Source organism: Salvelinus sp. IW2-2015, linkage group LG20 (assembly GCF_002910315.2).
Source record: "Salvelinus sp. IW2-2015 linkage group LG20, ASM291031v2, whole genome shotgun sequence".
NCBI classification, from domain to species: Eukaryota; Metazoa; Chordata; class Actinopteri; order Salmoniformes; family Salmonidae; genus Salvelinus; species Salvelinus sp. IW2-2015.
Genome location: NC_036860.1, coordinates 40,995,415 through 41,020,672, shown reverse-complemented (window position 1 = coordinate 41,020,672; position 25,258 = coordinate 40,995,415). Strand labels below are relative to the sequence as shown.

Genomic DNA, 25,258 nt, shown 5'->3' with positions numbered 1-25,258 from the left:
AAATATGATATGATGGCGGTGGATGAATGGCATGACAATGGATCTCAGGATCCAGTTGTAATCATTATCATCATGGTGTCTTTGTGCATTACAATTGCCATCAATAAAATGAAATTGTGTTCGTTGTCCGTAGCTTATGCCTGCCCATACCCTAACCCCACCACCATCATGAGGTTCTCATCAGAAAACCTCTCGTCCACACGACGCCATAGATGCTGTCTGCCATCTGTCCAGTACAGTTGAAATGAGGATTCATCCGTGAAGAGCACACTTCTCCAGCATGCCAGTGGCCATTGAAGGTGAGCGTTTTCCCACTGAAGTCTATACCGAACTGCAGTCAGGTCAAGACCCTGGTGAGGAGAGCGAGCATACAGACGAGAATCCCTGAGACAGTTTCTGACAGTTTGTGCAGAAATTCTTCGGTTTTTGGTCTCAGACGATCGCGCAGGTGAAGAAGCCGGATGTGGAGGTCCTGGGTTGGTGTGGTTACATGTGGTCTGCGGTTGTGAGACCAGTTGGACGTACTGCCAAATTCTCTAAAACGACGTAGGAGCCGGCTTATGGTAGAGAAATGAACATTAAATTCTCTGGCAACAGTTCTGGTGGACATTCCTGCAGTCAGCATGTCAATTGCACGCTCCCTCAAAACTTGTGGCACATTTTAGAGTGGCCGTTTATTGTCCCCAGCACAAGGTGCATCTGTGCAATGATCATACTGTTTAATAAGCTTCTTGATATGCAACACCTGTCAGGTGGATGGATTCTTTTTTCAAAGAAGAAATGCTCACTGACGGATGTAAACAGAGAAATAAGCTTTTTGTGCGAATGGAACATTTCTGGGATTTTTTATTTCAGTTCATGAAACATTTTTACTTTTATGTTGCGTTTATATTTTTTGGTTCAGTGTAGATTAATCATCGACTTTTGTGTTATTACATTGTTTTGACGTATACAAAGTATTTAAGAAGATAGATGCCTGTGCCTCTAACTAACTAGACAGTATCATTAGGTCTTATAGGGACATTAGAAAACCTCTGGTCAGTTGTGCAAAATGTTCAAGGCTACTAAATGTGTGAAGTAATGAGAAGGGGATGATATTTTGGCTAAGCATTTGCAACATAATGTTGTACAACAAGGGGCAAATCAGGACACTGAAATTAACTTTTGAAGCAGAGATTGTGAAATGCTGAATTTGCTAATTTTACCTTGCCATCCAACTTTGAGGATTTACTAACAATGTTGGTCCAACACCTTATCAACTATGGATGTGGTGTTCTATGTTTTTATCAATAGGGATACAGTATGTATACATATGGTGCTTATGCATAAACAAGAGCCAATGGCTAAGCTGATGTCCATTTACTTTTGAATATAATGTTAACAACATACCTTTACAATACATCTGTTATTTGTCAACTTTCATAACAATTAGCTAAGATTCTTTGTGCCTCTCCTGGTCACTATCATTGCTGTCACAGCTGTGCTACAGAGGCCGGGTCAATAACACCAAGGGTCAGCCATGTAGCCTTTTAAGCTTTCAGAGCAGAGCTCTCTCTGGTGGTAATGTACTCTTATACTCTCTGATACTCTCTGCGTGTGTGTATGAATCTCACTACTACTCACAGTTGTAGTGAGTAAGATTCATACACCCTCTGCTTGTATAGGTTGAATTGTCTTGTYGTTGTGGATTTAAGACCTTTATTTAATATAAAGATGATATGATGGACAGAGACATAAGAGAAAATGTGATCCAACAGACCACTCAGTGAAATGCTCTTTATACTGGCACGGAAGGAATTAATTAATTTCTGTATAAGTACACAGTATGTTATAGATCCCAGTTAGATTTCATGTCCTTGTTTGAATGATTGGATCATAAGTAGGTGTTGATGATGGCTTGCATTTGCTTTGTTTATGTGAGAAGCTTTCAGTTCTTCTATTGCTTTAACTGAATTGTAGGAGAGTTTTTAAAACTGTAAACATTCACTCCGGTCAACATGTTGTGCATGAGATCACTGAGAGAAACTACTGTGTAGACACCATGAAYATAACCAAATCACAATTTCTCACTGTTTGGCATTGCATGCTCGTTATTAATTACACYTGTCTGGAACGGCAATTCTAAAATGTATTGTTTCCATGAAGATACATGATGTCATTGTCTACAAGTCTAGTCGTTTTTAAACAAGGCCTGCACAGGAGGACAATTCAAATGTACACAGTTACAGACAGACTGTATCAGAGCAGATTAAAACAAGCACAACAACTAGATTACTTAGCCTGAGTTTCAGCTATACTGCGGTTAATGTGATGTCTATTAGATTGAGAAAAACAATAATGTTTTCAAGTGAGAAACATAATATACATTGTGGTGAGGGAGATCTCATTGTTGACAAGCTGCAGTTGGTAGAAGCTGTAGTTTTGTTTTTGTGTATCTTTTTATTAGTAGGCAGGGGTTGGTAATCATATTTTTTTTGGTCTGAGAGGAAGCCATCTTGAGCCCCAATGGGTCCAGCAGCATTATGAGACAAGTAGATGAGGATCCGAAAAGTAGATCAAGTGACAGCAAAACGGCCACATCAATTATGCATACAGACATGATCTCATAGAGTGGATAAGAGTCTTTGTTCACGTGCACACTGTTTTACGCTGAGCGAGTGTGGTGCCATGCAAATGGACACAAGGGACACATTCGTTTTACAATAATGTATCAGCAGAATAGCAATATGTTGCTCAAAAAACTAATGTGACTAATGTTGTGCATGATTTGTTTTCAGAATGCTGTAGCCCCTAAAACACAGTTATGTAGATTTGTCTCAATTATGTGGTTTAATCAAGGGTATCAACCTGAAATATTTGATGAGAATGAGATGGATCTAGATGTGCTGTGTTATAAATGGGGATGGACACGTGGTTGAATTATGGCCCTGACTTCTTTCTGTTCTTCCACATGTGATGTTCCCCACATGGTGGGCAGAGAAGAACTTTGTCATTGTCTACCCCTTCCCCTTTTCTAAGGCATGTTGAGGGAAATAATAACAAAACAAGTCGTTTTTCACACCATCCTCCCTGGGAGAAATAATTTAAAACCCCAAAGTAATTATTCATTCTGATCAGTTTCATTTGGAGATGTACGAGATTATGAACCATATTTCTCAATAATGGCTGTCCTAATTTTCAACTGAACTGGGAATATTTTTTCTGTCATTTGTGTAAAGAATGGGTTTAAGGCCTGGTTAAAGTTTTCTATTACAGTTGTAATGTGGAAGTACTAATAAATAACCAGCTTGGTTAGCCATCTGGGGGTGAAACATCACATATCTTAAAGCTGGTGTATTCAGAGGTCAACTCTCCTACCATGTTTCAGAGGATCTATGAACATTTTACGGCACCTTTTAGATAAATGTAAGAAATGATTTTTGGTCATATGTAAATTCAATGTCAAGTTATTAAAATGTGTATGACCAAACAATATTTGACCAGGTCAAAACTTAGGAAGAGAACCATGAATGCAGTCCCTCACTGCATTACAATGTAATTCAATTAGATTTGGTAAATCCTCTCAGGGGGTTTATAACATACTGAACATACTGTTTTTACATGAATGTGAAGTGTTATCATTGTATTGTCTCTCCCAGACCATCGGTTTGATGAGTCATTATGAGCAAGGCAATGGACCTAGAGTACCCTACCTTCTCTCTGGAGACAGTTGACAGGAAGAATGATGAGAGGGCACAGAGCAGACAGGTGAAGAAGCCTGACCGCCATGGACTCAGACTACCAGGAGGAACTGGAGAAGGCCATACCCAAGATCAGATTCAATCTCAACTTTGACAAGTGAGACGGCACGTTCACTGAACATAATAACACATACTGTGCTGTATGGGGACAATTGGTGTTTATAGCCTTATTGTAGTAACACTAATAACAGTTTTAACACTGTTTGAGAGAACACAACTGTCTTCCTCAGGGGGAAGGATTTGTTCATCAYAAGCTCATTTACAATATCATTAGAATAAGGCCTTTTGTTTTAAAGCCATTTTGGGCAAGACCATGTGTATTTTGTTTTCCAATTGAAAAATAAATGCTTTCCCAATACTAAAGTCTAACATGTTTCTTTGTAGGAAAATAAAAGGTTTGGAGGAGAACAAAGAGGAGGGGGCAGCTGTTTGAGGCCGTGTCCACTGGGAATGTCATGAAGCTTGAGGGTCTGGTTCAGTACCTGCATCAGTCCATGAAGAAGCTCTCCAACACTGAGTGTTAGGCAGACTGTGTATTATATTCTGTAGTATTGTATAATTTTTGCATTTTAGGGTTACATTGTATATTAGTACTTTACAGCTTCATGTCCACACCCCGGCTACACTATAGCCTTAACCCTAGCCATTACCCTAACCCTATCTTCAGTCCACATCCCAGTTCAACCCTAACCTCAACCCTAACCCTAGAGTGGTTATAAATTGTATTTATAGCTGTAACCTTAGCCTTAGCCCTATCCCTAACCCAAGTACAGTGTAAGTACAATGTAACAATGAGTTATTACAATATTTGTTACACTGTGATTACACAGTTATAAGGGCCCTGTAATGTAACGCAGGTAGCCTAGTGGTTAAGAGTGTTGGGCCAGTAACTGAAAGTTCCCTGAACCGACTAGGTGAACAATCTGCCGGAGTGCCCCTGAGTAAGGCACTTAACCCTAATCGCTCTGGATAACAGCGTCTGCTAAATGACAAAGAAAATTAACGTAAATGGATAATATTTTTTGTCTGTGTATTCTTTTATACTCCATTCTTTCACCTCCTGCTCTCCTAAATCAATTGTATGGTAAAAACACTGAAGGCTCTACTGAATCTGAGAGACGGCAGAAATAGCGCAATTAAATTTCTCCTTGACATCTCAGAGAAGATGGGGGACATCAAATAATTTATAAATGTAGCATACACCGCCAGCTATTACAAAGGTGAACTTTCATATAGCCAGAATTATAATTACTTGATGTTGTTCATCTATTCTACACCATGCTTCTGACAACTCAGTTTTATGTACACAGCCCTCAACCAATGTAATATAAAAATACAGTCATGTTAGTGTATATGTAAAGCCATGCATTTTCTGACAGTCTATCCTTTCTATCTCTGTATCATTCAGGGCAAACAGCCCTTCATATTGCCATTGAGAGAAGGAGCACCTATTCTGTTCAGCTATTGATCAAGAAAGGAGCAGAAGTCCATGCCGAAGCCTGTGGGAAATTCTTCCAGCCTCATGATCTACTCAGCTTCTACTGTAGTTTTGTGAGTGTGTCAGTATCACTGAGCCTTGAACAGTGCCCTCCTCTGGTAGGTTTGCAACAAACTGTCCTGCTTGTCAGACCTCTAGTCATTCCTCTGAGAGAATAATAATTCCCTTGTTTATGACTTAGGGAATTGTATGAAAGTGTTTTGTGGAACCTTACAGAAAGTGTGTTTGCATATCCAGAAAATACAATTGTCACTGTTGTGGTGGGTAGAGTGATGGAAAATACATTAAAGTGAGGGAAAATGTGTTTCCAGGTGAGCTGACTCTGCCCCTGGCTGTTTGCACCAATCAGCCTGAGGTAGATGACTTCCTGCTGGAGAACTCCTACCATTGGGTAGATGTGAGAGAGAGGGACTCCCTGGGTAACATGGTGCTGCATGCCCTGGTGGTGGTGTCAACTGATAACACACCAGAGAACACAGACTTCATCAACTCCATGTACGATTACATCCTCACCACGGCTGCTCGCCTGCACCCCAGGTGGAGGCTGGAGGACTTGGARAACAACCAGGGCCTGATGCCTATAAAACTGTCTGCCAAGTTTGGCAAGATCGGGGTAAGGAAGGAGTCTGATATGGAGTAATGCTGTATGGTTGTTCGGCCCACTACTTAATGTAGACCTACTGGAGAACAGATCAACAGTTTGTTGTTTAAAAATGAAGCCATCTGATCTTTAATGTAATATTTTGTTCATGTTAGACATCAGAAGAAAATACATTGTGTTTATGATAATGTGCTACATCCTTCCATTACGTGTTGGCCAATTGTTGTATTCTTCCTCTAGCTGTTTGAGAACATGATGCATCGTGAGTTCCATAAGAGGGAGACCAGACACCTGTCCCGTAAATTCACTGAGTGGGTGTACAGACCTGTCCATTCCTCCCTGGACGATTTGGCCTCACTGTGACTCCTAGGAGAAGAACTCTGTCCTGGAGATTGTCTACAGCGTTAATATAATAAGATCAAATCATAAGCCCCAGTTGGTGCTATAATGCATCCGTTGTCCTGATCTTGTTCACATGCATCTACACTGTGTCTGCATTTTGACCAGATTTCCTGATCCCTCCCTGTATGCAAATTATTTCAGAAATATTCTTTCAAAATAATATGTATTTATTTAAAGACACATATTGATGGCCTGAGGCAATGGTGCCTCCTGTCAATGATTTAAGAGGGCTGGATAATGATTATTTAAATGGTTTCACTGTTCAGCTCTGTCTACACCTTCGGGGGTGGTCAGGAAGATCAGATCACAATGCATCTTATAATCGTCTAAACCTGTCTAGAAAAGTGGGCAGAATCAGAATGTGGACAAGATTAAGGACTTATGTTAGCACCAGGTTTAAATGGGGCTCTAAATGCCATCTCCTGTCGTTGTGCCCTTGAGAAAGGCACTCAACCCTTATCTGCTCCAGGGGTGCTGCGCGGTGGTTGACCCTGTGCTCCAACCTCTCTGTCGGTGTGTCTCGGGGGTACGTGTACTGTAAGGAAATGCATTTCAAGAGAAAGAGAGACCAAAAGTAAGATCTACTTGCATCAAAGTGTGATTCTACCCACTGGGCACAGACGTCAATTCAACATCTATTCCACATTGGTTCAACTTAATTGAATTGAAATGACGCGGAAACAACGTTGATTCAACCAATGTGTGCCCAGTGGGTAGTAGTAGCATTTTATTTTAGAATCGCCATGCGAGGCTCCAGATTGAGCCTCTGAACTGGAGGAGTGGGACAAGTTCGCTGCTCAGATGTTTTTCTTAACCGCCTACAAGAGGAAGAAGGGAACGGTGAGGTCTTTCTGCATGATCACAATAAGATACATTATTCTAGCATTAGTCTAGCTGAAACTGAGCAACTCAGTTTGGATCCAGGCAAACATCATGCAGGAGATCAAATCAGTGTTGCCAAAGGGCTGTCCATAGAAACAATTTTCACTTCAGCTCAATTTCTCTCACTCTCTGATATCCAGCCACCTTTTACTCTGGAGCATACCAGACAGTAATTCCTGAGTCTAGCGGATCAGCTTTTTACAGCAGTAGAAGCCTGTCATTTATTCACAGGAGAGGTGTGTGCATGTGTGATTTTACATACTGTATGTGTGAAAGCCATCCTAAGCCATGCCATGTTGCTCATGTACGTTTATTGGCAGCTCTATGCATGTGTGGGTAGGAAATTAGTGTTTCATACTGTAAGTGTCAGAGGTTATTTTTCGGAGTGAGTGATAAAACTTGAGTTCAAGTTGACTTTGTATGTAGTTTTCTGCAGACGATCTTCCTGTCCTCCTCGGTGCTGTACTGCTGTGGGAGGGTGGAGTACCTGGGGTTCTTTGTGCTGTGTCTGGCTCTCAGCTGGGTCAACCTGTTCTACTTCTCCAGGGGATACGGACACATAGGCATCTATAGTGTTATGATACAGAAGGTATAATGGATACCAGGGCCTGTTTTCACAAAGACTCTCCGAGTAAGAGTGCTGATATAGGATCACTTGCCTTTTAGATCATATTGAATAAAATGATATGGACAGGGGGGACCTGATCCTAGATCAGCAGTCCTATACTGAGTCTCTGGAGGACAGGTCCTGGTCACACTCCTATAGAGAAGCTATAGGATTCATTGCCACAGGGTATTTACAATAAATGTATGATTGGCACAACATTGGTGTCGTGACCCAGCTGTAGTTATAATCCACAGTTCCTTTGATACTCTCTTTTTTACTATGTCTTTTTTTTCCTTTGCAGATGATCCTAAGTGATATCTTGCGCTTTCTCTTTGTCTACGTTGTCTTCTGCTTTGGGTTTTCAGCAGGTATTTCATTTCTCTTCTGTCACTTTTGCATGCAGGGACACAGAAATACAGCCCGTCAGTGACTCATGAATTCAAAATTAATCCGTTTATTCTTCCAACACCATCAAAGGACCTATCAAAATTGTAGATGACAGTTCCCTCGTACAATGACACTTCTATAACACTGAAAACAAATGAGACAGTATAAACAAACAATATGGTTTATATTAAAAAAACAACGGTCCCTCCACAGCAGTGGTGTTACAGACTTTGGTTTTTCCATTTATATTTTGAGGTTGGATGTGGTGTCACCTCATTAGTCAGTAGGTGTTACACCTGTGCTGGTTTGTCCATCTCATTAATCAGAAGGTGTTTCACCTGTGCTGGCCCATGTGATATTTAAGAGTGGCTGGCCCAGTGCTCCACTTGTCTTAAGAGATGTGGAGGGTTAACACCTTTAGTTGTCTCTCCCAATTTGAAACCCAATCTAGAAAAACTATCCTTTATCTGATTTCTCCTGTTTTCATTTTGCTCCACCTTTTGGTTTGTGTCCTGTCTTTAAGTTTGGTGTAGGTTTTTCATTTTGTTTGCCTCTGTAGCGTGCTTAATTCTGCATTTGTGGGGATTTATTTGCCACTTGCAGAGAGTTGACAAACTGGTTGCAGTGTCAGCTCTTGCGCACCTTCTCCCAAGCAGTGGCAATTTTAGCATGTACATCTTGGTGGGGTAAAAAAGAAAGAAAGTGGGATGTATGCCAGCAAAGCCACTGCACAACACTAAACAATACATTAATTGCACTATACCACTGCTACACCTGGCTATRAGCGGAACCTTGTCTGGCAGCGAAACAGTTCTTTCAGCCTCATTTACTGCCTTTACATAAACAGCTGATATGGCTGACTTGCTTAAACAAATGTGTTACCTACTGACAATTGAGATGTACAAACTATGACATAAGGGGACAACAAGCGGATAAGAGGCAATCTGTAATTTCCATTAAAACATTAATGAGTGAGCTAGGAAGGACGCAGTCAATATAAKTATTTGTMAWGCACTTTTGAAATGTACAGAGACAGAATTCAGAACATGGGCCGTACTAAGTGTTCTCCCTGTACACCAGGTCAGAACCATAGGATAAATAAAGGGGGCATATAAGCAGACAATGAAAGCTCTTACAATATTCAATGATTACATTTCTCAAAAACAAATTATAGGCTACATGTGCACCACCAAGTCAGAACAGTGGTGAAAATAGACCAAATTATTAGGGTGAGGCACATGGGCTACTAAAAGCTTACTACACAACATACACTAATGTATACTGTAGCTAAGAAAGTAATACTATCTCCCTGGCATATTACATAACTTATGCAGCAGCATACAATACATGTTTGACTCACCTTGTTGTGCTGTGCTCACTTGAACAGGAAGGTGGCGCAGCGGTCCTTCGTGTGTAAATTTTGTCATCAAACTTTGTCATCAAAGTTTGAATCATGACGTCAGTGATCTATAGAAAGAGGCCAGAGTTCCCGAGTTGGAACTCCGAGTTGGATTACCGTTCAAAATGTATTTTCCCAGTAGGAGCWKATTTTTTTTCTCGAGTTCCCAGTTGTCTTGAACTCACTGAAGTCTGAGATTTCCCATTTCCGAGTTTCCAGTTGTTTTGAGCATGGCAAAAGTCATGCTGGATTGACAGCATAGCCAATGTATTCAACATTTTCTGGCCCATGGTGTTGCATGTGAATGTTTATCCTTTTAAGTTTGGAAAAGAGACCCCAGACTTGGACCACACACCCTCTCCACTGAYTAMCAGGCTAGTGATTGCTTTGCAACACTTGCAGTTAGCCARTGATTCCTTCCTAACRACTCATTGTTGAATTAGCGATTTCAAACTTGTTGTGTAATGTTTATGTCCAATGGCCGATGAGAACTGGGAACTCAAATATATATATTTTTTAAATTATGATGACGTCAGTGATCTTCAGATCGTAGCTCTAGAAAGAGGCCCATGTTCCCAATTCCGAGTTGGATATAATATAATTCCGAGTTGGATGAAAGTTCAAACGAGTTCCCAGTTGTCTTCAACTCACTCACTTGTTTTGAGTGCGGCGCAAATCATGCTTCAGTCCAATCAAAGCTACGGTAGATATAACGTGATTTGACGTCATTTTATCTGTGGCCAATGACCTTGAGCCTTCTTAGATGGGCACTTCTAAGGTAACTCTATGGCAGCACCCAAGGGGCTAGAATTTTAGAGCTCTACCCTTAGACTTGGCGTGACGTAGTTTCCCCATGAGTGACAGAACACTGAGCCAATCAAGGGGCAACGCTCCGTATTTTCTGCTGGCTTGCCCCACCACCACAGAAAGCACTGAGGTAGACTGAAACACCTGCATTTTGGAGCTGCCTTACTCAAGAAAACAAAAAAGAAACCATGTTTGTATGTGTCTTTATTAACTCAATGATATATATATTTTTTTACGTTGTTTGCAAACTGATATGTGACATGCATTAATGCCAAAATAACATACAAAACAGGCATGCCCTCAAAAAAATGTTGCTAAAAATGTGGGGATCACATTTGATGATGGGTCACCACTGCTCCCAAGAATAGGCAGATGAGAGAGGTCACAAAAATATATTGTGGTGCACAAATGCCGTGCAACTAGCACAACACACACCACAGTACAAAATAAAACACACAAACAACAGTTATATTACAACATACCTGCAGAGAATCAACAAAAACAAGTTGCAATGTCAGCTCACGCACACGTGTCCAAACCAACCTAACAATGTAACTATTAAACCTGACATGACACACTTTTTAAAACATGATAATAGTTCAGTGCTTTTACATCAAATAAAAGGACAGCAACCAAACTGTGATAAAATAATACACATACAATGAATGTAAATTAATACAAAAATAAATGCATCACCTCGAGGTGACCCATTGACCCAGTCCTCTCTGCTATATCAAAATAAGAGTCCCTTGTACAACTCCTTCAAAATAAAATGCCTGTGCATAATCTAGGGTAACAACATCACTCTACTACATTCACCCCCACTGTTTTTTTTAACGATAGATTATGGACACCAACAAAACCCTTACCTTGAAGGTAACAAAGCAAAGAAAGAAAAACAATTATACACTCACTCAAGGCAACAGTCCCGCTTCACCATCTGGCATTCTGACGGWCGAATCTGTGATTGGCGGATGCCAGGAGAATGCTACAGTGGCTTGCGAAAGTATTCACCCCCCTTGGCATTTTTCCTATTTTGTTGCCTTACAACCTGGAATTAAAATATATWTTTTTGAGGGTTTGTATCATTTGATTTACACAACATGCCTACCACTTTGAAGATGCAAAATATTTTTTATTGTGAAACAAACAAGAAATAAGACAAAAAAAACTGAAAACTTGAGCGTGCATAACTATTCACCCKCCCAAAGTCAATGCTTTGTAGAGCCAACTTTTGCGGCAATTACAGCTGCAAGTCTTTTGGGGTATGACTCTATTGGCTTGGCAAATCTAGCGACTGGGATTTTTGCAATTCTTCAAGGCAAAACTGCTCCAGTTCCTTCAAGTTGGATGGGTTCCACTGGTGTAAAGCAATCTTTATGTCATACCACAGATTCTCTTTTATTTTTTAGATTTTTTATTATTTTAACCCCTTTTTCTCCCCAATTGGTATTAGTTACTGTCTTGTCTCATCGCTGCAACTCCCGTACGGACTCGGGAGAGGCGAAGGTCGAGAGCCATGCGTCCTCCAAAACACAACCCAACCAAGACGCACTGCTTCTTGACACAACGCACATCCAACCCGGAATCCAGCCGCACCAATGTGTCGGAGGAAACACCATACACCTAGCGACCTGGTCAGCGTGCACTGCACCCGGCCCACCACAGGAGTCACTAGTGCGCGATGAGACAAGGATATCCCTGCCGGCCAAACCTTCCCTAACCCGGGTGACGCTGGGCCAATTGTGCGCCGCCCCATGGGCCTCCAGATCGCGGCCGGATGCGGCAGAGCCTGGGCTCGAACCCAGAATCCTTAGACCACTGCGCCACCCGGGAGGCCCCCATACCTCAGATTCTCAATTGGATTGAGGTCTGGGCTTTGACTAGGACATTCCAAGACATTTAAATGTTTCCCCTTAAACCACTCAAGTGTTGCTTTAGCAGTATGCTTAGGGTCATTGTCCTGCTGGAAGGTGAACCTCCATCCCAGTCTCAAATCTCTGGAAGACTGAAACAGGTTTCCCTCAAGAATTTCCCTGTATTTAGCGCCATCCATCATTCCTTCAATTCTGACCAGTTTCCCAGTCCCTGTCGATGAAAACATCCCCACAGCATGATGCTGCTACCACCATGCTTCACTGTGGGAATGGTGTTCTCGGAGTGATGAGAGGTGTTGGGTTTGTGCCAGACATAGCATTTTCCTTGATGACCAAAAAAGCTCAATTTTAGTCTCATCTGACCAGAGTACCTTATTCCATGTATTTGGGGAGTCTCCCACATCCCTTTTGGCGAACACCAAACGTGTTTGCTTATTTTTTTCTTTAAGCAATGGCTTTTTTCTGGCCACTCTTCCATAAAGCCCAGCTCGGTGGAGTGTACGGCATAAAGTGGTCCTATGGACAGATACTCCAATCTCCGCTGTGGAGCTTTGCAGCTCCTTCAGGGTTATCTTTGGTCTCTTGTTTCCTCTCTGGTTAATGCCCTCCTTGCCTGGTCCCGTGAGTTTTGGTGGGCGGCCCTCTCTTAGCAGGTTTGTTGTGGTGCCATATTCTTTCCATTTTTTAATAAGGGATTTAATGGTGCTCCGTGGGATGTTCAAAGTTTCAGGTATTTTTTTAGAACCCAACCCTGATCTGTACTTCTCCACAACTTTGTCCTTGACCTGTTTGGAGAGCTCCTTGGTCTTCATGGTGCCGCTTGCTTGGTGGTGCCCCTTGCTTAGTGGTGTTGCAGACTCCGGGGCCTTTCAGAACAGGTGTATAGATCATGTGACACTTAGATTGCGCACAGGTGGACTTTATTTAACTAATTCTGTGACTTCTGAAGGTAATTGGTTGCACTAGATTTTATTTAGGGGCTTCATAGCATAGGGATTGAATACTTTACAGTTTTACATTTAAATGTAATTATTTTTATTTCACTTCACCAATTTGGACTATTTTGTGTATGTCCATTATATGAAATCCAAATAAAAATCCATTTAAATTACAGGTTGTAATGCCACAAAATAGGAAAAACGCCAAGGGGGATGAATACTTTTGCAAGGCACTGTACCTGCCCGAATACATAGTGCCATCTATAAAATTTGGTGAAGGAGGAATAATGGGGTTGTTTTTCATAGTTCGGGCTAGGCTCTTTAGTTTTTTATTTATTTAACCTTTATTTAAGTAGGCAAGTCAGTTAAGAACAAATTCTTATTTACAATGACGGCCTATCCCGGCCAAACCCGGACAACGCTGGGCCAATTGTGCGCCACCCTATGGGAATCCCAGTCACGGCCGGATGCGATACAGGCTGGATAGTTCCAGTGAAGGGAAATCTTAATGCTACAGCATGCAATGGCATTCTAGACAATTCTGTGGTTCCGACTTTGTCGCAACAGTTCGGGGAAGGCCCTTTCCTGTTTCAGCATGATAATGCCCCCTTGCACAAAGCAAGGTCCATACAGAAATGGTTTGTCGAGAGAACTTTACTGGCCTGCACAGAGCCCTGACCTCAACCCCATCAAGCACCTTTGGGAGGAATTGGAATGCAAACTGCAAGCCAGGCCTAATCACCCAACAGCAGTGCCCGARCTCACTAATGCTCATGGCTAAATGGAAGTTCACCCAGCAATGTTCCAACATCTACTGGAAAGCCTTCCCAGAAGAGTGGAGGCTGTTGTAGCAGCAAAGGGGGACAAACTCCATATTAATGCCCATGATTTTGGAATGAGATGTTCGACGAGCAGGCGTCCACATACTTTTGGTCATGTAGTGTAGTTTGAATAAGCCTATTCACTGGCTTAATAAGCCTACCCAGTCTAGTATGAACACCCTCACCTAAAAACTTGGCAGGAATACTAGGCACTGTGCTCAGAGGTCTAACCTCAGGTTAGGAACCACAACAGGAAGACACCTCAGAAGACATCACTCTCTCAGTGACAGACTCGACACTTGTATCATCAGATGACTGATCAGAATCCTGGCAGATAGTTCCGGACCACATTGATGATTCATCCACATCTTCCTCTTCTGTTCTCATGTCATCCTCACTCGTCAGTCTCTTGCCACTCATACCCCCACAGTCTTCAGAGACATCTCTGCAAATTTATAAAAAATAAAAAAGGTGCATCCTGTTTCCATTGATCATCCATGAGATGTTTCTACAACTTGATTGGAGTCCACCTGAGGTAAATTCAATTGATAGGACATGATTTGGAACGGCACACACCTGTCTATATAAGGACCCACAGTTGACAGTTCATGTCTTTGCAAAAACCAAGCCATGAGGTTGAAGGAAATGTCCATAGAGCTTTGAGACAGGATTGTGTTGAGGCACAGATCTGTGGAAGGGTACTAAAACATTTCTACAACATTGAGGGTCACCAAGAACACAGTGGCCTCCATCAATCTTAAATGAAAGAACTCAGGGAGATGACCAAGAACCCGGTGGTCAATCTGACAGAGCTCCAGAGTTCCTCTGTGGAGAACATTCCAGAAGGACAACAATCCCTGCAGCACTCCACCAATCAGGCCTTTATGGTAGAGTGGCCAGACGGAAACCCTCCTCAGTAAAAGGCACATGACAGCCCGCTTGGAGTTTGACAAAGGGCACGTAAAGGACTCTCAGACCATAAGGAACAAGATTCTCTGGTTTGATGAAACCAAGATTGAACTCTTTGGCCTAAATGCCAAGCGTCACGTCTGGAGGAAACTTGGCACCATCCCTACGGTGAAGCATGGTGGTGGCAGCATCATGCTGTAGAGGTGTTTTCAGAGGCAGGGACTGGGAGACTAGTCAGGATCGAGGGAAAGATGAACGGAGCAAAGTACAGAGAGATCCTTAATGAAAACCTACTCCAGAGCGCTCAGGACCTCAGACTGGGGCGAATGTTCACCTTCCAACAGGACAACAACCCTAAGCATACAGCTAATACAATGGAGGATTGGCCTCGGGACAAGTCTCTGAATGTCATTGAGTGACCCAGCCAGAGCCTAGACTTGAACACAATTGAACTTCTCTGCAGAGACCTGGAAATAGCTGTGCAGTGACGCTCCCCATCCAACCTGACAGAGCTTGAGAGAATCTTCAAAGAACAATGGGAGAAACTCCCAAAATACCGGTGTGCCAAGCTTGTAGCGTCATACCCAGGAAGACACGAGGCTCTAATCGCTGCCAACGGTGCTTCAACAAAGTACTGAGTAAAGGGTCTGAATACTTATTTAAATGTGATGTTTCCATTTATAATTTTTTTGATAAACTTGCAAAAATGTCAAAATAACTTTTTTTGCTTTGTCATTATGGGGTTATGTGTGTGGATTTATGAGGGGAAAAAACTATTTAAAATAGGGCTGTAACGTAAGAAAATTTGGAAAAAGTAAAGGGGTCTGAATCCTTTCCGAATGCACTATACTTCATCCAAAGTAACCCCAATATGTACCTTAGCAAATATCTTCCCCAACAAGTCAGCTTTTACTTGATCAATTACGGCCATTTTTGACCCACAACCAAAACTGGAATTCGAGTGGACTTGCTTTTTCCAGTCATCTTCTTCAATATAGACCATACATCCCCCAGCTCAGTACCCCTGCCTATTGTAAAGCAGAACTGTATCCATCATTTCTCTATGACAGACTTAAAGACCCTGCAAACTAAAGCTCTCTTTCCTTTGGAAATCAACTAGATTCTCAGTAGTCATATTCCTATGCAACACTCTGTAAGCCCTATTTCTTTCTTGAATAGCCGTAGTGCACTCTTCAGTCCACCATGGAACCACCTTCCTTTTCTCACCGACTTCACTCACTGGTACATATAAATTCGCAGCACTCAAAATCAGAGAGGTCACAGAGGCAGCACATACATCAACCGGCCTTTCTAAAGAAACTCTCTAACTCTCCAACAGACTTTAAGCAATGATCACCAGACTTTTCCCAGTCTGCTTTTTGAAAGCCCCATCTTCTGATTGGTACCCTGTCTGGAATAGCAACATCAAAGTTCATGGTACACGAAATCAGGAAATGATCACTTCCAACAGTAGAATGTGTCATTACATTACATTCACACATAGATGCAATAGAGTTAGAAGCCATTGTGAGGTCCAGGCAGGATGTAACCCCTCTAACAACATCAACTCTTGTACCACATCCATCGTTAAGACATGCTAATGCTCTTGTTTCCATCATTTCTTCCACAATAGTACCATTAYTATCTGTATGTCTACTTCCCCATAAACTACTATGTGCATTAAAGTCGCCGCACCATATCTCTCTAGAGCTCAATTCTCCTGATWTTTCATCAAACATCTCTACAGATAGTTGACGACAAGGTTTGTACAAATTTTATAACTTAATATTACTACATGCACTGTAGATTTCCACCATCACACATTCATATTCAGATGGGACAGGTATATTAAAAACAACCACCACACTGTACAATTGATCTATCAGAAAAATGAAACAAGATGTGGTCCAAGTCATGTTTCTTGAACACATATCACATCATGTTTGATCTCTAAATCAATTTCATATACAGTTGAAGTCGGAAGTTTACATACACCTTAGCCAAATACATTAAAACTCAGTTTCTCACAATTCCTGACATTTAATCATAGTAAAAATTCCCTGTCTTAGGTCAGTTAGGATCACCACTTTATTTTAAGAATGTGAAATGTCAGAATAATAGTGGAGAGAATGATTTATTTCAGCTTTTATTTCTTTCATCACATTCCCAGTGGGTCAGAATATTACACACACTCAATTAGTATTTGGTAGCATTGCCTTCAAATTGTTTAACTTGGGTCAAACGTTTTGGGGTAGCCTTCCACAAGCTTCCCACAATAAGTTGGGTGAATTTTGGCCCATTCCTCCTGACAGAGCTGGTGTAACTAAGTCAGGTTTGTAGGCCTCCTTGCTCGCACATGCTTTTTCAGTTCTGCCCCACAATTTTCTATAGATTGAGGTCAGGGCTTTGTGATGGCCACTCCAATACCTTTGTTGTCCTTAAGCCATTTTGCCACAGCTTTGGAAGTATGCTTGGGGTCATTGTCCATTTGGAAGACCCATTTGCGACCAAAGCTTTAACTTCCTGACTGATGTTTTGAGATGTTGCTTCAATATATCCATATAATTTTCCTTCCTCGTGATGCCATCTATTTTGTGAAGTGCACCAGTCATTCTTGCAGCAAAGCACCCCCACAACATGATGCTGCCACCCCCGTGCTTCACGGTTGAGATGGTTTTCTTCAGCTTGCAAGCCATCCCTTTTTCCTCCAAACATAACGATGATCATTATGGCCAAACAGTTCTATTTTTGTTTCATCAGACCACAGGACATTTCTCCAAAAAGTACGATCTTTGTCCCCATGTGCAGTTGCAACCGTAGTCTGGCTTTTTTATGGCGGATTTGGAGCAGTGGCTTCTTCTTGCTGAGCGGCCTTTCAGGTTATGTCGATATAGGACTCGTTTTACTGTGGATATAGATACCTTTGTACCTGTTTTCTCCAGCATCTTCACAAGGTCCTTTGCTGTTGTTCTGGGATTGATTTGCACTTTTCGCACCAAAGTACGTTCATCTAAAGGAGACAGAATGCGTCTCCTTCCTGAGCGGTATAACGGCTACGTGGTCCCATGGTGTTTATACTTGAGTACTATTGTTTGTACAGATGAATGTGGTACCTTCAGGTGTTTGGAAATTGCTCCCAAGGATGAACCAGACTTGTGGAGGTCTACAATGTTTTTTCTGAGGTCTTGGCTGATTTCTTCTGATTTTCCCATAATGTCAAGCAAAGAGGCACTGTGTTTGAAGGTAGGTCTTGAAATACATCCGCATGTCCACCTCCAATTGACCCAAATTATGTCAATTAGCCTATAAGAAGCTTCTAAAGCCATGACATAATTTTCTGGAATTTTCCAAGCTGTTTAAAGGCACAGTCAACTTAGTGTGTGTAAACTTCTCACCCACTGGAATTGTGATACAGTGAATTATAAGTGAAATAATCTGTCTGTAAACAATTATTGGAAAAATGACTTGTGTCATGCACAAAGTACATGTCCTAACCGTCTTGCCAAAACTATAGTTTGTATATAATAAATTTGTGGAGTGGTTGAAAAACGAGTTTTAAGGACTCCAACCTATGTAAGTAAACTTTAGTAAACTAAACGTGTATGTAAACTTTCGACTTCAACTGCATCTTAAACTCCTGACCGTTAGTAACAAGGCTTCTGGCATTCCACTGAAGGAAAAACAAAAACCATAACTCTAATTATCATCATACTGAGACTTTACATCATTAGTATTATTAGGAGTCAACATGTCAACAATCATGGCGACAGTAACATCTGTTACTCCTGAAAACTCGGTTGCTGCTTCCACAATGATCTTTAACTTGGCAGTTCTTCTTTCCACAAACACAGTCAGGTTGATAACCCTTCCAATGAAGGATATAAAGTAAATCTGATTAACTATTAAGGTGTCCTTTCACACGGCACATTTGTGAAAACAATTATTATTATTATATATATATATATTTTGGTGTATTTTACTCCCATTTTCTGCCAATTTCAATTACGATCTTGTCTAATTTCTGCAACTCCCCAACAGGCTAGGGAAAGGCGAAGGTCGAGGCATTGTCGTGGAAAATTGCGAGATTATGTTATAGTGCTTGTAAGATTATATTATAATCTTTGTATTGCATTAGAATGGTTGTTTTATTCGACAGAATAGAATCTGTCAACTATTGTGTGTGTGTGTTCCACTGAGGATGGGCCTCTATGAGATAGCACTGACAGAGGAGATTTACGATGTCTTTGGCCAATAAAGCCTAAAGAGCATTCTAGATAGTGAGGTAATGTTAGATAATAGGTTTACTTCCTGGAATAAGTGGACCTACTGTAGGAAAGGCTGCTTATTTGGTGGCGGGCCGGGCACCTGCAGGCTGACTTCTGTCTTCAGTTGAAGGGTGTTTCTTCTGACACATTGGTGCAGCTGGCTTCCGGGTTAAGCGGGGGTGTTAAGGAGCACGGTTTGGGCGGTCATGTTTCGGAGGACGCATGCTGTCGTAGCAATTTCCTGTATTACCAAATGAGGAGAGTTACAAACCACACACAGTCAAGAGTTATACTTAAATTTCATCTTTAATAATATTATGAGCTTTACAATAGCCCTTTGACTCTCAGATCAATTCAGTGTCTATAATGAATTCTGAGAGTCCCTACAGTCGAATACAAAGATCTTTTATAGCCAAGATACACCCGTCTCAACTTACATGACGAACCACAGAACTCTTCACAAAGGGTCTTTTACTTGAGAAAGGAGTATCCCATAGCCAGATAGCATTATCTATAAATTATCGTTCAGTTTGGTCTCTAAGACGAGGTTCTAATCTCGTTCCTGGTACTTCATAGTACAAAAACATTACCTCACTATCTAGAATGCTCTTTAGGCTTTATTGGCCAAAGACATCGTAAATCTCCTCTGTCAGTGCTATCTCATAGAGGCCACTCCTCAGTGGAACACACACACACAATAGTTGACAGATTCTATTCTGTCGAATAAAACAACCATTCTAATGCAATACAAAATTATAATATAATCTTACAAGCACTATAACATAATCTCGCAATTTTCCACGACAATGCCTCGACCTTCGCCTTTCCCTAGCCTGTTGGGGAGTTGCAGAAAATTAGACAAGATCGTAATTGAAATTGGCAGAAAATGGGAGTAAAATACACCAAATATATATATATATAATAATAATAATTGTTTTCACAAATGTGCCGTGTGAGAAACGACACTTATAGTATATATCAGATTTACTTTATATCCTTCATTGGAAGGTTATCAACCTGACTGTGTTTGTGGAAAGAAGAACTGCACGTTAAAGATCATTGTGAAGCAGCAACCGAGTTTTTCAGGAAGTAACAGATGTTACTGTCGCCATGATTGTTGACATGTTGACCTTAATAATACTAATGATGTAAAGTCTCAGTATGATGATAATTAGAGTTATGGTTTTTGTTTTTCTCAGTGGAATGCCAGAACCTTGTACTAACGGTCAGGAGTTTAAGATGCAGTTGAAGTCGAAAGTTTACATACACGTTTAGTTTACTAAAGTTTACTACATAGGTTGGAGTCCTTAAAACTCGTTTTTCAACCACTCCACAAATTTATTATATACAAACTATAGTTTGGCAAGACGGTTAGGACATTACTTTGTGCATGACACAAGTCATTTTTCAATAATTGTTTACAGACAGATTATTTCACTTATAATTCACTGTATCACAATTCCAGTGGGTGAGAAGTTTACACACACTAAGTTGACTGTGCCTTTAAACAGCTTGGAAAATCCAGAAAATTATGTCATGGCTTTAGAAGCTTCTTATAGGCTAATTGACATAATTTGGGTCAATTGGAGGTGGACATGCGGATGTTATTCAAGACCTACCTTCAACACAGTGCCTCTTTGCTTGACATTATGGGGAAAATCAGAAGAAATCAGCCAAGACCTCAGAAAAAACATTGTAGACCTCCACAAGTCTGTTCATCCTTGGGAGCAATTTCAAACACCTGAAGGTACCACATTCATCTGTACAAACAATAGTACTCAAGTATAAAACACCATGGGACCACGTAGCCGTTATACCGCTCAGGAAGGAGACGCATTCTGTCTCCTTTAGATGAACGTACTTTGGTGCGAAAAGTGCAAATCAATCCCCAGAACAACAGCAAAGGACCTTGTGAAGATGCTGGAGAAAACAGGTACAAAGGTATCTATATCCACAGTAAAACGAGTCCTATATCGACATAACCTGAAAGGCCGTCAGCAAGGAAGAAGCCACTGCTCCAAATCCGCCATAAAAAAGCCAGACTACGGGTTGCAACTGCACATGGGGACAAAGATCGTACTTTTTGGAGAAATGTCCTGTTGGTCTGATGAAACAAAAATAGAACTGTTTGGCCATAATGATCATCGTTATGTTTGGAGGAAAAAGGGATGGCTTGCAAGCTGAAGAAAACCATCTCAACCGTGAAGCACGGGGGTGGCAGCATCATGTTGTGGGGGTGCTTTGCTGCAAGAATGACTGGTGCACTTCACAAAATAGATGGCATCACGAGGAAGGAAAATTATATGGATATATTGAAGCAACATCTCAAAACATCAGTCAGGAAGTTAAAGCTTTGGTCGCAAATGGGGTCTTCCAAATGACAATGACCCCAAGCATACTTCCAAAGCTGTGGCAAAATGGCTTAAGGACAACAAAGGTATTTGGAGTGGCCATCACAAGCCCTGACCTCATCCTATAGAAAATGTGTGGCAGAACTGAAAAAGCCATGTGCGAGCAAGGAGGCCTACAAACCTGACTTAGTTACACCAGCTCTGTCAGGAGGAATGGGCCAAAATTCACCCAACTTATTGTGGAAGCTTGTGGAAGGCTACCCAAAACGTTTGACCCAAGTTAAACAATTTGAAGGCAATGCTACCAAATACTAATTGAGTGTGTGTAAATATTCTGACCCACTGGGAATGTGATGAAAGAAATAAAAGCTGAAATAAATCATTCTCTCCACTATTATTCTGACATTTCACATTCTAAAATAAAGTGGTGATCCTAACTGACCTAAGACAAGGGAATTTTTAACTATGATTAAATGTCAGGAATTGTGAGAAACTGAGTTTAATGTATTTGGCTAAGGTGTATGTAACTTCCGACTTCAACTGTATATTGAAATTGATTTAGAGATCAAACATATGTGATATGTGTTCAAGAAACATGACTTGGACCACATCTTGTTTCATTTTTCTGATAGATCAATTGTACAGTGTGGTGGTTGTTTTTAATATACCTGTCCCATCTGAATATGAATGTGTGATGGTGGAAACTTACAGTGCATGTAGTAATATTAAGTTATAAAATTTGTACAAACCTTGTCGTCAACTATCTGTAGAGATGTTTGATGAAAAATCAGGAGAATTGAGCTCTAGAGAGATATGGTGCGGCGACTTTAATGCACATAGTAGTTTATGGGGAAGTAGACATACAGTACTAAATGGTACTATTGTGGAAGAAATGATGGAAACAAGAGCATTAGCATGTCTTAACGATGGATGTGGTACAAGAGTTGATGTTGTTAGAGGGTTACATCCTGCCTGGACCTCACAATGGCTCTAACTCTATTGCATCTATGTGTAATGTAATGTAATGACACATTCTACTGTTGGAAGTGATCATTTCCTGATTTCGTGTACCATGAACTTTGATGTTGCTATTCCAGACAGGGTACCAATCAGAAGATGGGGCTTTCAAAAAGCAGACTGGGAAAGTCTGGTGATCATTGCTTAAAGTCTGTTGGAGAGTTAGAGAGTTTCTTTAGAAGGCCGGTTGATGTATGTGCTGCCTCTGTGACCTCTCTGATTTTGAGTGCTGCGAATTTAATATGTACCAGTGAGGAAGTCGGTGAGAAAAGGAAGGTGGTTCCATGGTGGACTGAAGAGTGCACTACGGCTATTCAAGAAAGAAATAGGGCTTACAGAGTGTTGCATAGGAATATGACTACTGAGAATCTAGTTGATTTCCAAAGGAAAGAGAGCTTTAGTTTGCAGGGTCTTTAAGTCTTGTCATAGAGAAATGATGGATACAGTTCTGCTTTACAATAGGCAGGGTACTGAGCTGGGGGATGTATGGTCTATATTGAAGAAAGATGAACTGAAAAAGCAAGTCCACTCGAATTCCAGTTTTGGTTGTGGGTCAAAAATGGCCGTAATTGATCAAGTAAAAGCTGACTTGTTGGGGAAGATATTTGCTAAGGTACATATTGGGGTTACTTTGGATGAAGTAATAGTGCATTCGGAAAGGATTCAGACCCCTTTACTTTTTCCAAATTTTCTTACGTTACAGCCCTATTTTAAATAGTTTTTTCCCTCATAAATCCACACACATAACCCATAAATGACAAAGCAAAAAAAGTTATTTTGACATTTTTGCAAGTTTATCAAAAAAAATTATAAATGGAAACATCACATTTAAATAAGTATTCAGACCCTTTACTCAAGTACTTTGTTGAAGCACCGTTTGGCAGCGATTAGAGCCTCGTGTCTTCCTGGGTATGACGCTACAAGCTTGGCACACCGGTATTTTGGGAGTTTCTCCCATTGTTCTTTGAAGATTCTCTCAAGCTCTGTCAGGTTGGATGGGGAGCGTTACTGCACAAGCTATTTCCAGGTCTCTGCAGAGAAGTTCAATTGTGTTCAAGTCTAGGCTCTGGCTGGGTCACTCAATGACATTCAGAGACTTGTCCCGAGGCCAATCCTCCATTGTATTACTGTATGCTTAGGGTTGTTGTCCTGTTGGAAGGTGAACATTCGCCCAGTCTGAGGTCCTGAGCGCTCTGGAGTAGGTTTTTCATTAAGATCTCTCTGTACTTTGCTCCGTTCATCTTTCCCTCGATCCTGACTAGTCTCCCAGTCCCTGCCTCTGAAAACACCTCTACAGCATGATGCTGCCACCACCATGCTTTCACCGTAGGATGGTGCCAAGTTTCCTCCAGACGTGACGCTTGGCATTTAGGCCAAAGAGTTCAATCTTGGTTTCATCAAACCAGAGAATCTTGTTCCTTATGGTCTGAGAGTCCTTTACGTGCCCTTTGTCAAACTCCAAGCGGGCTGTCATGTGCCTTTTACTGAGGAGGGTTCCGTCTGGCCACTCTACCATAAAGGCCTGATTGGTGGAGTGCTGCAGGGATTGTTGTCCTTCTGGAATGTTCTCCACAGAGGAACTCTGGAGCTCTGTCAGATTGACCACCGGGTTCTTGGTCATCTCCCTGAGTTCTTTCATTTAAGATTGATGGAGGCCACTGTGTTCTTGGTGACCCTCAATGTTGTAGAAAATGTTTTAGTACCCTTCCACAGATCTGTGCCTCAACACAATCCTGTCTCAAAGCTCTATGGACATTTCCTTCAACCTCATGGCTTGGTTTTTGCAAAGACATGAACTGTCAACTGTGGGTCCTTAATAGACAGGTGTGTGCCGTTCCAAATCATGTCCTATCAATTGAATTTACCTCAGGTGGACTCCAATCAAGTTGTGAAACATCTCATGGATGATCAATGGAAACAGGATGCACTTTTTTATTTTTTATAAATTTGCAGAGATGTCTCTGAAGACTGTGGGGGTATGAGTGGCAAGAGACTGACGAGTGAGGATGACATGAGAACAGAAGAGGAAGATGTGGATGAATCATCAATGTGGTCGGAACTATCTGCCAGGATTCTGATCAGTCATCTGATGATACAAGTGTTCGAGTCTGTCACTGAGAGAGTGATGTCTTCTGAGGTGTCTTCCTGTTGTGGTTCCAACCTGAGGTTAGACCTCTGAGCACAGTGCCTAGTATTCCTGCCAAGTTTTTAGGTGAGGGTGTTCATACTAGACTGGGTAGCTTATTAAGCAGTGAATAGGCTTATTCAAACTACACTACATGACCAAAAGTATGTGGGACGCCTGCTCGTCGAAACATCTCATTCCAAAATCATGGGCATTAATATGGAGTTTGTCCCCCTTTGCTGCTACAACAGCCTCCACTCTTCTGGGAAGGCTTTCCAGTAGATGTTGGAATTGCGGTGAACTTCCATTTAGCCATGAGCATTAGTGAGATCGGGCACTGCTGTTGGGTGATTAGGCCTGGCTTGCAGTTTGCATTCCAATTCCTCCCAAAGGTGCTTGATGGGGTTGAGGTCAGGGCTCTGTGCAGGCCGTAAAGTTCTCTCGACAAACCATTTCTGTATGGACCTTGCTTTGTGCAAGGGGGCATTATCATGCTGAAACAGGAAAGGGCCTTCCCCGAACTGTTGCGAAAAGTCGGAACCGACAGAATTGTCCTAGAATGCCATTGCATGCTGTAGCATTAAGATTTCCCTTCACTGGAACTATCCAGCCTGTATCGCATCCGGCGTGAC

The 25,258-nt window shown here is 41.4% G+C and overlaps 1 protein-coding gene across 1 annotated transcript in view; it reads left to right on the top strand.

Moving 5' to 3' along the window:
• The first annotated feature begins 3,572 nt into the window (after positions 1–3,572).
• trpv1 (transient receptor potential cation channel, subfamily V, member 1) overlaps positions 3,573–25,258 on the top strand; it is a 24,076-nt gene continuing 2,390 nt past the window's right edge. Inside the window, 15 exon segments of the mRNA XM_070449737.1 lie at positions 3,573–3,764; positions 3,766–3,837; positions 4,125–4,157; positions 4,159–4,259; positions 4,813–4,831; positions 4,833–4,960; positions 5,149–5,286; positions 5,550–5,851; positions 6,080–6,199; positions 6,201–6,242; positions 6,978–7,011; positions 7,014–7,081; positions 7,264–7,427; positions 7,550–7,712; positions 8,032–8,098. Coding sequence (XP_070305838.1) covers positions 3,661–3,764; positions 3,766–3,837; positions 4,125–4,157; positions 4,159–4,259; positions 4,813–4,831; positions 4,833–4,960; positions 5,149–5,286; positions 5,550–5,851; positions 6,080–6,199; positions 6,201–6,242; positions 6,978–7,011; positions 7,014–7,081; positions 7,264–7,427; positions 7,550–7,712; positions 8,032–8,098 — 1,555 coding nt within the window. The 5' untranslated portion in view covers positions 3,573–3,660.